The 16300-nt window shown below is 41.2% G+C and overlaps 1 protein-coding gene across 1 annotated transcript in view; it reads left to right on the forward strand.

The window, feature by feature from the left end:
• CSMD1 (CUB and Sushi multiple domains 1) overlaps window positions 1-16300 on the forward strand; it is a 5088256-nt gene that overhangs the window by 3926126 nt on the left and 1145830 nt on the right. The window contains exon 41 of the mRNA XM_069235813.1: window positions 6326-6535. Coding sequence (XP_069091914.1) covers window positions 6326-6535 — 210 coding nt within the window. The remainder of the gene's footprint in view (window positions 1-6325; window positions 6536-16300) is intronic.

Consider the following 16300-nt stretch of genomic DNA (forward strand, 5'->3'; position numbering starts at 1 on the left):
TGGGCCTGACTGTGTTGGTGCGCAGGTCAAATACAACAAGTGAATTTGTCCCAATATAGTCTGTAATTTGGAAAGTTCAAAAACGTTTTGCAGTCTCAGTCTGAAAGGGGACTTTGTTATTCTTCTGAGGAAAATCTCTTCTCCATGTGGGCAAACCTGAAATTCCATCCAATGGCATAGACCTGCCAGTCAGATACTTTTCACCATCTGTCCTCTTGAAGCTCTGAATAAACAGTTTTGAAAAAGTTCAAAACTTCCATTTGTGCCCAAATAACCACAGGAGTACCTGTTTGGGGTTCCCCAGAAATGAAGTGAGAGCACACGGAGACTGGTGATGTATCAAGCAGAAGCAACAGCAAAGTCCATTCCAGGTCCAGGTGCAACTGTTCAGCTGGAATCCGTCAGATGAATGCTCTCTTCAGCTTAGTTATGTTTCTGGAGCCACCTAAGATCAGTTTTATGATATTTGGAGATTTTTCAGACCTTTTATTTCAGGTGGATTGGGGTCCAACCTCTTCTGGTGTTCTCAAAGTTCACGGATGCCAATTGCAGCAGGTTCAGTTCACCTGGTATCCTTTCACAAGCCCAGAGGTATTCTGACAAACTCTGGGTGGGGATCAAACTATGTAAGGTCCACCAGCATGTGGGAGGCAACCAAAATGCACTCTTAGTTCCTGTCTGAACAATTGAATAAACAGACCCCAACCTACCAACATTTACAGTAGTTCATGTTTGCTTTACCTAAAATAGGACCATAATGCTATGTGCCAGGACATTTGCAAGATTGTGAAAGTCTTCAGCCTCACCAAACCTGTGCTCTGATGGCTTAGGTATGCGTAGGGACTAGGATTGTGGTGATCCCTGTTGTCCACAGCAAACACAGAAACAGAAGTCTGGTAGGACCAAAGGAGGGTCCCTTAACAGCCAGATAGGTGATACACAATAACTATCTTTGTATCCTGTTCTTTCCCTTTCAATTGTATCCAAAGTGGTACATGTGGCATAACAGTCCTGTCAAGTGGAATGCCCACAGCCCCCAGAATATTCTGTACAGTTCAGATGAGTGATTGCTGCCCATTCTGGTCATCACATTGTTGGTCCTGAGACATATTTCAGACCTCTTTGACACCTTTTCCCTGGCTCAGCACTGGCTGCGAGAAGCTGGACAGTTAATGCAGATTACCCTCCACTAACGTCAGGCAGGTAGTTGCAACATTCTAATATTACTTTTTTTAAACTATTTATTAGAAATCCAACTTCCCTATTTAAAATTAGAGGCTTACCTATTTTTCATGCTGATACCATTTTTGAAATTGAGTATTAGTATCTTAGGGGGTCATTCTGAGTCTGGCGGGCGGCGGAGGCCGCCCGCCAGACTTCCCCCCTCCAAAATACCGCTCCGCGGTCGAAAGACCGCTGAGGGTATTTTGGCTTTTGCACTGGGCTGGCGGGCGACCGCCAAAGGGCCGCCCGCCAGCCCAGTGCAAAAGAGCCTTCCCACGAGGACGCCGGCTCAGAATTGAGCCGGCGGAGTGGGAAGGTGCAGTGGCACCCGTCGCGTATTTCAGTGTCTGCAATGCAGACACTGAAATACAAAATGGGGCCCTCTTACGGGGGCCCCTGCAGTGCCCATGCCATTGGCATGGGCACTGCAGGGGCCCCCAGGGGCCCCACGACAACCCGGGAGAACCGCCAGGAACAGGATGGCGGTATGGGCTGTCAGAATCCCCCATGGCGGCGCAGCAAGCTGCGCCGCCATGGGGGATTCCCAGGGCAGCGGAAAACCGGAGGGAGACCGCCGGTTTTCCGCATCTGACCGCGGCCAAACCGCCGCGGTTAGAATGCCATGCGGGGCACCGCCTGCCTGTTGGCAGTGCTCCCGCCGACGCCGGGGTCAGAATCACCCCCTTAATGTGTACACTGATTTTCTACATAGGACAGCTAGGCCTGCCACAATGAAATAGCTTTTAGAGCCCTGTCACTTTAGTGGTACATTACCATAAATGATCTACATTTCCCACATTTAAATATCATGCTCCCCACCATGCAGGTTACAAGACCAATGCAGGTGTGATTTACTAATATTTAAAAGTGTATTTTCACCAGTCAAGAAGGGTTCTTTTAACAGGTTACACAGCAGCCTAAAACTGCAGCAGTCAGGCTAGTGTGTTAGGTGTGAGGCCATACTTTCCTTATCACCCTAGTGGATGGTACAGTATGTGTTGCAGCTCGCAGGTGACATTTAACTTTCCTTGCCATAGGTGCAGTTTCTACACCACATACTATGGCCTTGTATGAGAGTTAAATACATCAACCAGAGATTAGCCAACTTGTACATATTTTAAGCGTTAAAACATATGCAGTAGGCAGTGGACTGCAGTGCATCAGTATGCAGAGTTTAAAAACTAGTAACTGAAGGTAGCAAAAATATAAGGATGACCTTGAATAAAAGGAAATTTTTGTATATCTGTCTTTTTGATTATTTACAACATACATAATCAATTTATTTTGCAAATAGTGCCACTTATGATGAATCAGGCAGAGCTAAAGTGGTAGTTGCTTCAAGGCCTCCGCCATTTTGCCAGGAAGGATACCGATACATCTACATGAGATAGCAAGAATTCTACTCAGCACATTAGTTGGTCAGGGAAGGTGGGAAATTTAATTGAGGAGACAGGAGAAGGAGCTGTGGAGAGGGAGTTGGTAATTGGTGTCTTACAGGGGAGGGTCATCAAACAAAATAACAGACAGACATCCAACAGATATCCAAGCACTATTATAAGTTGCTACACTGAGTTCACACATCTTTTCCTCCCTTATGCAATGTTTTTGAGTCTTTTGTTGAAATGTAAATAGCATTAGGGAGGGTGTTCAAAGGGTTTAGATATTAACGGAAGCTAACCATGCAGAATCTGCCATTTTATGCCTCTATGATTCTTCTCTCATAATGACCGATTCTAAGAAAACCTTTTTAGATGCGTTTAGCAAAGGATCTAAAGGTTCTAAATAATAACTATACTATTACCCATGTCAAAAATTATAGGGATGGCCTCTAGGTAATTGTAAATGCTCCCTACACAGATGAGTAAGATAATTTTACTCTTCTATCTGTAACTTTGATAATGCTAAATATTTCATAAAGCTCTCTGTCAAACAGCTACACTTCTCTGACAGTTATTAATGGGGCTTTTAATTATATCCTCAATGCTTGCCTGCATACATCCAACAGTTCACCTGGATCAATATAAACCCTCTTATAAAACTTCCAGGGCTCACTGATATTTGCTGGCATTAACAGCCTCTAAAACCCCATAACAACCATTTCTGAGCTCCATTATTTCTGATGTCAGAGTACATCTAAAATCCTCCACCTAATGCAGTCTTACAATTGCACCATTTCCCTTTATTGAAATGACAATTAACTAAATTCAACTAGAAACATATGGAATTTCCCACACTACCTTAAAGGAATGGGTCACTTTAATATTTATCTCAGGAAAGACATTTTTAATTACATAAGTATTCATGTTGGCACTGCAGCACCTCAAGCTGTTTGTAATAAACTTAAAGCCCGAACCTCTTAGGTTGATCAGTTGGGAGAAGGTGGATGAAGAAGTTAATTAGCTTAATACATAAATGTACATTCCAAGTATTTATTAGATAAACAAAATACAGTTCTACATACCATGACATCAATGCTCTAAGGGGACATATTTGAGCAATACTTGCAGTAATAGCTGAGAAAAGTGTATTATCCCAGACAAACAAAGTATTTGAAAGTGCTGAAATGTCAGTAAGCCTGCTTTATTTTATGAACAGGCAGCCTGATACACCTAAGAGCACCACAACAATTAGAGATTAATCAGGGAAGATCACTCACACGTAAAGCAAAAACCTCTATGTTTTTTGGCAATATAGTCTCCATAATACCAAGGTAGTAAGGATGTTATTACTCCAAAGACTCACAACATATTTAACTGTGTGGCCATTCCCACTGTTCATGAAAGTGGCAACTTAATATTGGGTTTACTTTGGAGAAGTTAAGTCCTGAAATATGCAACCACCTTCTGGTAAAGCTTCTGGTTGAAACTATATACCACTAGAAATTTGTGAACTGCTAGTAGATGAAATAGCCCTTCACTTTTTGAAATCCCTGAGTTTTCCTGCCTCAACATAGTGAAATGATTTGATCTCATGCTACAAATAGAAAATTAAAGATTTACATTAAGTGTGAGTGATCATCCGTGGTTCGTCTCTAATTGTTGTGGTGCCCTTATGTCTGTCAGGCTGCCTGTTCATAAAGTTTCCCATAGAGGATCAAAATTCCACATAGTTCCTATAACTGGTGGTGGATGGGTGTGCTTGCATAGGGAAGCACTTAAGAGTGTTACACTATTATTTTGCCAGCAGATTAAGTATGAGATTGAATGATCTTTAAATGTTTCTGAATTGTATTCACTCATCCCACTGTGCAATAATTTAGAACTACCTACTATTTATTGGGATACAACTTTCAAAAAATTGTCATGAACAAGGAATCACTATATTAATAGATGTGTTCCAGGGCCAAACAAACTATAGAATTTCAAAATAGGTATTAAATGTGTAATCTTCATTATTCCCATTTTCTACAAGTTATATAACTGTCTTAAGACTTAAGCAGGGAAAATAGGTAATAATTGAATATGCACAATTATGTACTGAATTACACAGATTTTTGTTATGCATGACAGTTTCCTTTGTTTTTAGAGTCATATATCTATGGCTAGTAATATAAACAGCTTTCATAATTTTACTTTGGGGCCATATTACTCACCACGGACAGAGCTCAGATTTTTCCTGGCACCCACCTTCATTAGGTGTTCCCAGGATAGGCCAGACATATGTGGCTGAATAAAAAAAAATTACTCTCAATAAACAGGACAAAGCAGTACAATTGGCACATTTCCTATAAACAAGATAGCACGGAAACAGAGTAGTAGTTCACTCACCACTCTCTTTCTCTCCATCTGCCCTCTGACAATTGGAGGAGCTCTTGAAGTTTCACTGGCGGTAGATGCAGTCACAGATAAATGGATTTGGGTAGAATCATCTTTTGCAGAGACTTCAGTAACATGGAACTTGCTGTACTGTAAGTGCCTGTGCAAGGGCACCAGACTTCTTTTTTTGAAGAGAGGTTAAAACACCATCAATGGAAAAATCCTTAAGATCATACATTCCATTCCACATGGCATTATGGGGGTGGTTATCTGTGTTAGTTCACAGCACATTGCCTGACGCCATTTTTATCATGCACATAAAACTGTAGTCTGAGCTATGTGCAGAGTCAAATACATTTCCTCAGTTGCATGGGTCCGCAACCTTATGTCAAGCGAGAATATCCAGTTTACATTGTGTGGACATTACATTTGCAAACTTGCAATGTGGTCTTTTAAAACGGTTTGCGTTAAGATGTGCAGCTCTTTCTCCAATACCAAATTGACTACAGAGGTCCTTGATGAGTAAACATGAAAAATGCTGATGAGAATGATCACTGGAGGTAGCTAGACTATTCATATATTGTCTTTGAATGCTGATACTGCTGGTATTGCATTTAAAAGAATACTAATAAATACCAGGACATGTTAAGATACTCATGAATTTGAACTACCACCAAATTCTGCATGACGTTTGCTCACCCATGGAAGCTATTGGTGCATAAAACAAAATTTTCAGAGCAAGCCATCACGCAAAGGTAAGTGAACCTGTGCCAAGACATTAAGCAAACTGCAGGGTTGCTGTTTGGCAGGGGATGGCAGACACTACTGTTAACGTATGGCAAGTGACTGGCATTGGATCCGATTGATCTCACATGGATTTGTTGACATATACTAAACTGTTACTAAAACATTGTAGATTTATTTAAAGTTGGAACTACCTATTGGTGTCTCATGTCACCTTTTGATATCTACTGGACATACATGCTTGAATATTTAAATCTCATTATTATGCAAATTAATCAGTTAGACAAAATGTACCACTTCAAAATTGAGTTTGGGTTGCACTACTATATAATAGTCAGTCTGTACCATAAAATTTTAATTGTAATGCCGGAAAAGTAATTTTTAATAGTAGCACCTGGAAAGTAAAGTGAAGATTTCAGAGAATGGACAGCTTCTGAAAATGCACAAATGTTATTTCCCAACTTTGCAAGGGTATCCACAAAAGTAGTAGTCAGGATCACATTGCAAATAAAAACTCATAAACAGCAGAATGTTCTTTTAACTATTTTCGGTTAAGTTGAATTCTTTACATAAAAATATATTTTTATTTCTCTATCATACAGGTGCTCATATTCAGTTTTATAACTTCTCGACAGAGGCCAACCATGACTTCCTTGAAATTCAAAATGGGCCTTACAACGCCAGTTTTCAGATTGGTCAATTTAGTGGAACTGAACTCCCACAGTCTTTATTGAGTACTACTCATGAAACGCACATTCACTTCTACAGTGACCACTCAGAAAATAAGCAAGGGATAAAACTTGTATATCAAGGTAAGTTGTACATCTGTCTTTCAGGTCTGCTTTGATAATCCATCACTTATACCGTAAACTGTAACATGAAAATGTTACAGATCACTGTATTTTCCCACAAACATTGTGTTATGAATAGTGATATCTAGTTTTCAATTTGATTTTTGTACTAATAAGTTTCACACAACACATTAAGGTCTGCCACAGTTGCAGTTTCAGCATAAAATGTGCAGTGTTGGAAAATGGGTTATTGGTAGGGCAGGTAGGTACCTACACCTAGCAACAAGCCACTAACCTCCACATAGGTACAGTTAGGTCTCAGTAAATTAATCCCAGCTCAACCCTTGGTAGCTTGGCATCGAGCGTCAAGGCTTAACTTAGGAGACAAAGTGTAAAGCATTCAAATATCACAAAACAGTATTTAAATAAAACACAGGAAACAGTTTAAAAATCCAAAACCAATTTATAAAAATAGTTTATATTTTTATCTTTAAAATGACACAAAAACGATTAAAATCGGTTCAGGGGAACCGGAGATATGAATTTTTAAAGAATTATTACTTTTCTAGCGCTTAGAAACAAAAAGCGGCAATCGGGTCATCTGGTTGCACCTCGACCGGGGCAAAGTCAAACTTTCAGGCCGACCGCGATGGAGCCCTGTTCGGCTACAGGTCGCGGGAGGCCTCGGTTAAAAAGTTACCTTCTGACTTAGTCTTTATTTTGAAGTTTTTCTTCACCGGGACGAACCTGCCAGTTGAATCCGACCTCCTGGAGCCCTTGTCCGGATACGCGATGTGGGTTTCCTCGGTGGAGACTTTTACCTTCGGACTTAGTCGTTTTTTCGAGATGAAAATCCTTCGACCGGGGTAAACCTGGATCTTTATCCGACGTCCATGGAGCCCTTCTCGGATACGATGGCTGGGAGGTCCCGGTCAACTTTTTACGTTCGGACTTAGTCTCTTTTTTGGATGTTTTTCTTTACCGGGACGAACCACGAAGTCAGGCCGGGTCGCGGTTGAGGCAAGCCGGCTAGAATTTCCGCGGCGGGTCGGTCCCTCTCTGGAGCTTTTTTCCAAAAATTCTCAAATCTTTTCCAAACTTCTGGGGCTTCACCCAGATGTTCTTTTAAGGTTCTTTTGGGGTCCACAGCTCACCCCAAGGGTCCAGAAGTTCTGTGATGGTCCTTGGGGGGTGCAGACTTCAACTCCCAGAATGCACCTGGCGCAAACTCCTTTTTGGCCACTGGACAGTGGTCAGCTGGTCGCTTTCTTCAGGAGTTGGTGCAGGGGACTCTGGTTTAGCAATTTTTCACCTGTAGCAAACAGGGAGTCCCTCCTTGAACCAGTTGAAGCCAGGCAAAGTCCTTCTTGTGGTGAAGCCCAAGTGTGCAGCTGGTGCAGTCCTTCTGAGTGCAGGGTCCAGGTGCAGGCCAGGGGTCCAGCAGGGCAGTCCTTCTTCTCCTTAAGTTCTTTCTTCTTGAAATTTGGTGGGGATCTGAGGCGTGGGTGCAGGTCTGCCAGTTTTATCCTTGCTCCTGGGTGAAAAGCAGGGGGGCCCTGGTTCTCCAATCAGGGACAGGGTCGTCCCCCTGTGATGACCACTTCCTGGGAAGTGTGGCAAAAATCCATCCCAGAAGGCAACAGTCTCTAAAAATCCAACATGGATGAATCTGATTTTTGGAGGTTACATCTGGCTGAGCCCACCCACTGGTGTGGCTAAAAATCATAAACACACCCCTCTCCTGCCCTCTCCTAATCTAATCAAGGGGGCACCTAATTGTCTGGGGTTGCAGGATGTGGGGGTGTTGCTGGGTGCTACAAATGTCCTTCTCTGCCTTTGAAGACCAGTTTGGCAGCCCTCCCCCTTCCTGCCTCACCATCTGCTGAGGGGAGATTCTCTCCCCCAAGCACATTCCTTTGTGTGAAGCCAGGCCACTTCACACCTAATCAAGGCAGCCTGGCAGAAGCTGCTGCAGGCTGGCCAATCAGAGCACAGCAGCAAAAACAATGCAGAGCTGAAATTGGCAACTTTTTAGGTAAAGTCTAAACTTTTTACCTGGACAAGTTATATTAAATCCAACAACTGGAAGTTGTGGGATTTATTACAACAATCAATTTGATACCAAATTCTTGGTATGTAACATTTAAGGAGACTTTAAAATTTAAAATAAAGTCTGCCCATTCTAGCCTATGAAGGCCATTTACTTCAATGAGGGAAAAACGAATTTGGCTGTTTTTACCTCACCAGGGCTTATAAATCTATTTTTATAAAGTCCCTGCTTATAGTTACATGGCACCCAGCCCTAGGGGCACATAGGGCACACCTTAGGGGTGACTAGTTGTGTAAAAATAAGGTAGTTTAAGACTTTGGAAGTACCTTTAATTCCAAAGTCGAATTTGCATATAACTTTAATTTAAAAGCAAATGACACTGGGCACCTCAGCAATGCACCTAGGTGTGCACCACCTATGCTGTGGTCCCTAAACCTACATGCCCTACCATATACTAGGGACTTATAGGTAGGTTAACTTAGCCAATTATAATTAGCCTAATTTGCATATCCATTTTACACAGAGCACAGGCCCTGGGACTGGTTAGCAGTACCCAGGGCACCTTTAAAGTCAGGAAAACACCAGCAAAAAGTGGAAAATGGGGGCAAAAAGTTATGGGGCCTCTGCAATCAGCCCTGTTTTCTCACATGCAGTAAGCAATTTGGCAGAATATAGATTATGATCTGAAATAGATCCAATTTGCTATTTCATGGAAATCAGTTCAGTAGTTTATTAGTAATAAGGGACAAAAACTTAGTGATATGTTGGGCCGTGGTATACCGCGGTATATAGTGATCACAAAAAACTAAAATCGCCATACTACTGGTTAATGCAAGTCATTACAAAATTAAAAGGAAGAAATATTTCTTAGAACAAACTGGCTGTGTTCTGGATTTCTGTAGCAGTTATAGTTTCCTACAGTTTCAAACTATAAAAATATAGAAGGCATTTTACCAAAGTATTAGTCTGTAGGGAAAATTATTTTTATTGTTCGTTGCAAAAAAAACATTACAGAGCTCCGCGGAAACTAAGGAGATAAAGAAATATATTTGATGGCAACAGACACTAAATGAAACATCACTCCACCCTACTCTATGACATGCCACTCCACTCTACAATAGTCCAATTACTCTACGACATGGCACTCCACTCTATGACACACCACTCCACTAAACATAACTCTTCACTGATCTACTGTATGACATGCCACTGTACTGTACAACATGCCACTCCACTCTACAATGTGCCACTCCACTGTACGCTATTGCACTTTACACACCTCCACTTAAGACACTGTATGACTTTGAACTCTGACATTCCACTCCACCCCACTCCACTCCACTCTACTGTACAACTTGCTACTCCACGCAACGGTATATATTGAAATAAAAATAATGGATATGATAAAAGACCCTCTACAACACTCCACTTTATTCTATGGCACACTTCTCTGTGACACTCCACTCTACTACAGCCCACACCATAAGGTGTCATAGAGTGTACGACATGCCACTCCACTCTATGATACTCAAGTCCACAACACTCTACAGCATGCCACTCAAGTGAGCTCTGACACACCACTCCACTCTATACACAATACTCTGTGCCATGATACTCTACAAAGCTACACTCAAAAGCACACTCTGTGCCACTATACTCTACAACACTTTACTTCGTTCTGTAGCACTCTACACCCCTCCACTCTGACACTCTATGCCATTCCACTCTATAACACTCTACTCGACTCTGTGCCCCTGTACAACACTTTTCTCCTTTCGGTGCCACTATACAACACGCTACATCACTCTATGACACACCACTCCACAACTCTATCACACTGTACTCCACTCTATGCCCCTACATTCTACAGCATTACACCACACTGCACTCCACTCCAATATACAATATGCCACTCCAATCTATGACACAACACTACACTCTATAAAACTCCACTCTCCAACACATAACAAAAAAACAACAATGGGTTTAGTTTATGTTATGTGGAAAACAAAACTGATGAAATAAAAAAAAATGCAAATTGAATACCCTGTCACCATAAGGCATGCTTGGGGGGGGGGGGGGGGTAGTGTGAGATGGAATTCCCTTGGGGCAAAAAACATTTATTTTTTATTTGTACCACAAATCTGAGTTTCCAGGATCGGTTAAAAAGCCATTTTTAATTTTGTGCCCCTCCAGCGTGGGCCAGGTATCCCGGGGGTTGGTCTGTGTAATTATTGTTTTGTGGAGGGGATCTTGGCCCAGAGCCATCTTTAGGACCCTGGGACTCCATCCTCTGAGGGGCAATATTTTTTTTAGTGGGAAGGGCGGGCACAGCGCCCTCTTTGGGCCATTTTTAGCCCCCAGAGACCCTATACACAGTGGCTGATGATTTTTATTTATTTGAGAAGGTGGGTGTTGGCCCCCATCTGTACACCCACCAAAAGAGAAATAAAGGATTACGGCTGTTAGTAAGTGAAACAATTTTATTAATGCAACTTTATACATGTATTTTCACAGAATCTTTAATGCGTTCTGTAAACCATAAACCTAATTTTTTTTTTTTTTTTTTTAAATCCAAGTGAAGTTAGTAATAAGGAAATCTTACTCCAATCATCAGTAATAATATTTTGGAGGAAATTATAATATTTGGACAAATTTAACAAGCAATAAACAGAACATTAAGTGAAATAAATCATAATGGTAGGGAATGCCTATTTGGTTATTGTATCAGCCTCAGTAGCTTTTTCATTTAGTCTCTGATTAAATATTTCTAAACAGGCATTAATTTCTAATTGTAGCAATGCACCAGCACTTTATAATGCAGAGTAAGTCCCAAAGAACCTCCTTCGCAATAAAACTTCAATTTAGTGTTCACCTAAGATATTAAAAGCAAAACTCTGTGTGCTTTGTGAACATATGCAATCTCCTTATATTCAGGTCATGAATAAACCACAGTGAAGGCTTAATGTAGGTAATTATGATAAAGTGTAAACAATTGTTATGATTAACGTGTTGCTGCAGTGGTAGGTGCAGGCTGTGAACAACATAATTTGTGCGGGTAATTAACACATTAAATACTGTCAATCAAGAAAAAAATCACCCCCCCCCCACTGTATTTAAGAGGAAATACTAAATGCATGTCTCACTATAAATTATGCTGTCAAGGGCTGAAATTAGTCTACTTATGTTCTGGCAATGTGCTACTTTATTTAGCCTTTGGGAAAGAGAAATTGAGATAAATCATAGACAGGTGGTGGGAGGAATTCAAATATATCAATCAATCCATTCCTATTTGTTACTGCTTTACCTCATAACAATTACTATTGTACCACATTTAAAACAAATAATACATTACATATAGACCAAGGTGCGTTCATTTACCTTAACATAAGGAAACTGAACTACTTGCTGTTGTCTGTTTTTATACGAAAAACAAATTATTTTTTAGGACTAGAGGTTTAGTACAAAACAAATACAAAAATATTGTTAACATTATCTATCAGTACTGTCTTGAACAAACCAGTAACCTTGGAAGTAACCAGATTATGCATTAGGTTGATTATAATCATCAAAGAACAAGTGCTACCACACAATAAAGGGCAACAATTTAAGCTCAGAAATTGTGAAGCGTGGCTAATAGACATTTTGCAAAATTGCATGCAAATAGGTCAGATGCTATTACACAGCATACATATAATTAAGGGGAGCTGTCCAATCTTGTGGCAAAATCAACATGTCTCAACACTCCCCCCATAACGACTTTGTATCCTGCTAGTATATCTTTTAGTCTCCCTAGTAACTGGCCAGTAAAGTGCAAGTGTTTTGTGCAATCTAGCCAGCACAGTGCAAATGCTTTGTGTGATCTTGAACCAACACAGGTTCAACAAAATTAAAAGAACAATATGATCAAAAAGTTACCAAGACACTGCAAAGCAACATAAGAATAGTGCAGATACTCTTTGGCTGATGTGGCAAGTAGGGAAAGAACAGACCAGGCCTGTGATTGATTAAAAATAACCTAAAGTAAGGCAGCAATGTATCTTCATGTCAGTAAGTGTAGGGGTGATTTACAAATGGTGTAGCTGCATCACACAACACTTTACTAAAGAAGAGAGTTTACATGATTAGCAGATCCCTGCATTTAGGGCCAAGCCCTCAAGGCCAGTCTTCTTGCAGTTCTCCTTCAGGTCTGTAGCAAAATTCTAACACTTACCTGCACCATCTTATGTTTTGCATTTTAAAAACAGGGGACATAGGTATTTTCTCTGGAAGCTCAGTGATCTATCATATAACAGCATGAAGTGTGCATCTGTTTCCAAGCCACTCATTGAACACCAAGGGCCCAATTACACATAGGGAGCACTTTCTTTGTTTGCGCCATGGCCCACCTTAAAGCAGGTGCATCGGGTGCAAAAAGAGAAAGTGCGTCCTAGTACACTGACTGCCTTACCACCAGGGCCGCTGCAAACTTGTGCTGCCTCGAGGTCAGTGCATTCAAGTGAAAAACACAGCGACTTTAAAGCAGCCGCTCCATATTTCACTGTGCGGGTAGCAACCCACCTGCACTTTTAAGGCGGAGTAGACACTGATTGCATTTGCCTGCAAAGGGGATGTCTAGGGTGTCCATATGACCTCTTCCCTCTGCCTTTAGGGAGTGCACTGACACTGAGCCACCTTTTAGGTGACACACTGTCAGTGCATTACCTGACAGTGCCTCTGTGCCCACCTCTCTAATATGGAATGGGCACAGAGGCAAAGTGATTCCCTGATTTGCATGGGGCCATGTACCCATGCTAATGAGGAAACGCCCTCTGGTGATAGCCCTGGCGCTATATGTGTGACAGTGCCATCTGTAAGACAGAAAGGGCCACACAAGCATCTGCAGCCCTTTCTGTATACCAAAGTGCCCAGGTATCATGCAGAGCAGGTGCAAACAGCCATTGCACTCCCGGGCACTTTGTATAATATGACCTATGCAATAGTCTGTCATATTAGGTGGGGACTTGGATCACATTTTAGTATTGGGCCAATTCTGAATGGTTTCAGTTCTGAGCTTGATGTAGAGAGCTCTTTTCTCAATTGAGAATACTAAATCCAAGTATTCCTTGGCTTCTTCTTTCCTTTGTCTAAGAACCCATAATTGTTTTTTAGTCTTTTGGGGCGCTACTTTGCTAATCGGCCCAAGGATGACCCAGAATTTCTCTTGCTCACTTGCAGTAATTGTGTTCATTATATGCCTGAACCACAGCAGATTATTGCAATTTTGGCACCTACTGTCATCATGTAGTGCCTATGTTCAGAGATTTATCAAAAATAGTGCACTTCTAAAATTGTGTATGATGTAAAGTTTCATAAAATCAGTGAAACAATCAATTGATTAATTTCTTCTTCCACTTTGAAAATACTTTTCATAGACAAGCTGTAGAAAATGTAACAGCTCCAGGAGGTTGTGTGTCCCTCTTAAAATATTTTTGAAGACAGCTATTTGTGGCATAACAACTGTCCATTAAAATACTGGGTGAGATTCATAAAGGTCAATTTACATGTGGAGATTTTTTCATATGTAAGTATACATTTTTGTTTAAGTTTACACTTATATGTCTCTACCCACTCCCCCCCGTGGAGCATCCTAGAACAGGATTTACAACTGTAATGTTACAGCTAGTAACGTTTTACATATAGGTGGAGATTTCTGCCTCCATAGCGCATATCTTTCTATTAAAAAATGTATAGGAAAAAAATTGAAGTTTATAAATTGGAAATAAAATTAAAAGTTCTATAATGAAATATACATGTAACTTGATTTTTAAAATGACTAGACATGTAGAACCATTAAAATAAGAGTTACAGTACTCTAGCCCATTTAATAAGTACGTATAAAAGTGAATTTAAAAATATTTCTAACATACTTGACCCACTGTTAACATATTTATTTGTATGTAATATGCATTACATTTTAGAAGATATGTATTTTGTATTCATTTTTCAGTGTTAATTTTAAATTCTATTTCTATAATGCCCCTGTAACCTTTGTTACAGTGACTTTCCAGTTTATTTTTAACATTAAGTAATATTAAGTAATATTCAAGTGTCTTACATTAATCCAACCCCCACAGCTAACAGCCTTTGGCCATGAACAGCAGTGGTTGTTAGCAACCCCCCATAGGCACACAACCCTGCAGCATGCACAGCCTTCAACTGTCTGTGGAAGTGGGTTGACTGCAGGGCCTGGCCACGGCACACACACCCACTCCTTGCACAGCCTTTGGCCATGCACGGTGGATGATGGCCATATTTAGTCTGCCCCGGGGGGGGCACACTGCTTCCCCTCCCTTGGCCAATTTTGTCTCCAGGAACCCCATTACCCAGGGTCATGCAATTATTAAAAACTCAGGGGAACCTCACAGACCCTCTCCCTGGGCTGAATTCAGCCCTGAGGACCCCATGCCTAGGGGCCCAGTTCATTACTAAAAAGGGAGGGGGGCAATTTTGGTCCCTGGGACCCTATCCCCCAGAGCCCAGCCAGATGATCAAAGGGTCCCCTTGTGGCCTCCCTCTATGGGCTGATTGCGGCACCAGTGACCCCATCCCACGGGGCCCAGCCAAAACATGAAAGGGGAAGCGGGGTTGCAGACCCCCACCATGGGCCAATTTTTGCCCTGGGGTCCCAAATCCCCAGGGCCTAGCCAATCAATAAAAGAGGAGGGGACCATGTGGCCCCCTCTTTCCAGGCTGATTTCAGTCCCGGGGACCCCATCCCCAGGGACTTAGTACAAGGGGAGGAGGGCAATACAGCCTCCATCATCAGGCTGATTATGACCTTTGCATCCCATCCTTGGGGCCTGACCACTTGTTGCTGGGTGCCCTGGTTCCACCTAGGGCACCCAATGTGCACTCATGGATACCCCACAGGGGATGCAGTTATGGCATCACTAATGACATCTCAAATTACATATTTGATGACTTCACTGAAGACAACATCCAATGAGTGTGCAAGTCCTTGTTACATGTTACATAGTAGTGAGTACCATATTAATTCTGCATAATTTTGTATGCAACTGGGTAGAAGTATAGAACACCTTATAAATGTTTGCAATCAAGAGTAACTCTCTGTGCAAGTATGCATGTGAAAGTTTCCAAATGAAGAACGATTTTATGTAGTGGATACTAACAATTCTATGCAGCATTAAGTTCTTAGACAGTATCGTGTTAGCATTAAAATGTCTACATTACATAGCAGAGTGTGTGCGCCAGGTACTAACCTATGTATGCATGCTTGTTTTGCTTCAGAAGATTGTCTGCCTGTAAAGTTTTCACTACAGTATGAAGGGTGCAGGTAGTATGATCTTTAGCACTTTGAGATCTTGGTTATTTTGAGGAAACAGTGTCTTCTCTGACAACTGTTACACAGAATGTACACTGTTGTTAGTACATTCTTTTCAATACTCTGTGGTGTATTTCACATGAGAATGTCACTGTTTGCAAACAGTGTGGGATAGAATTAACTCTCTCCATAGAGTAAATACTGTTTAGAGTACTCAGTTCTCTACTGACATAAACTTCATTTCTTAATGTAGGTTTGGTGTGTGTCTGTAGTTTGGAACAGATAAAAGCTATCTGTAGTATAGGATTTGATTTGGAATTGACATTTGCTATTTTGGCTTTCTCTGAACAATTATACACTGTACTCATTGAGGGTTCCCATATATCTGACGTTGATTTTAAATGTGAAATAT

The sequence above is a fragment of the Pleurodeles waltl genome, chromosome 5, assembly GCF_031143425.1.
Source record: "Pleurodeles waltl isolate 20211129_DDA chromosome 5, aPleWal1.hap1.20221129, whole genome shotgun sequence".
Lineage (NCBI taxonomy): Eukaryota > Metazoa > Chordata > Amphibia > Caudata > Salamandridae > Pleurodeles > Pleurodeles waltl.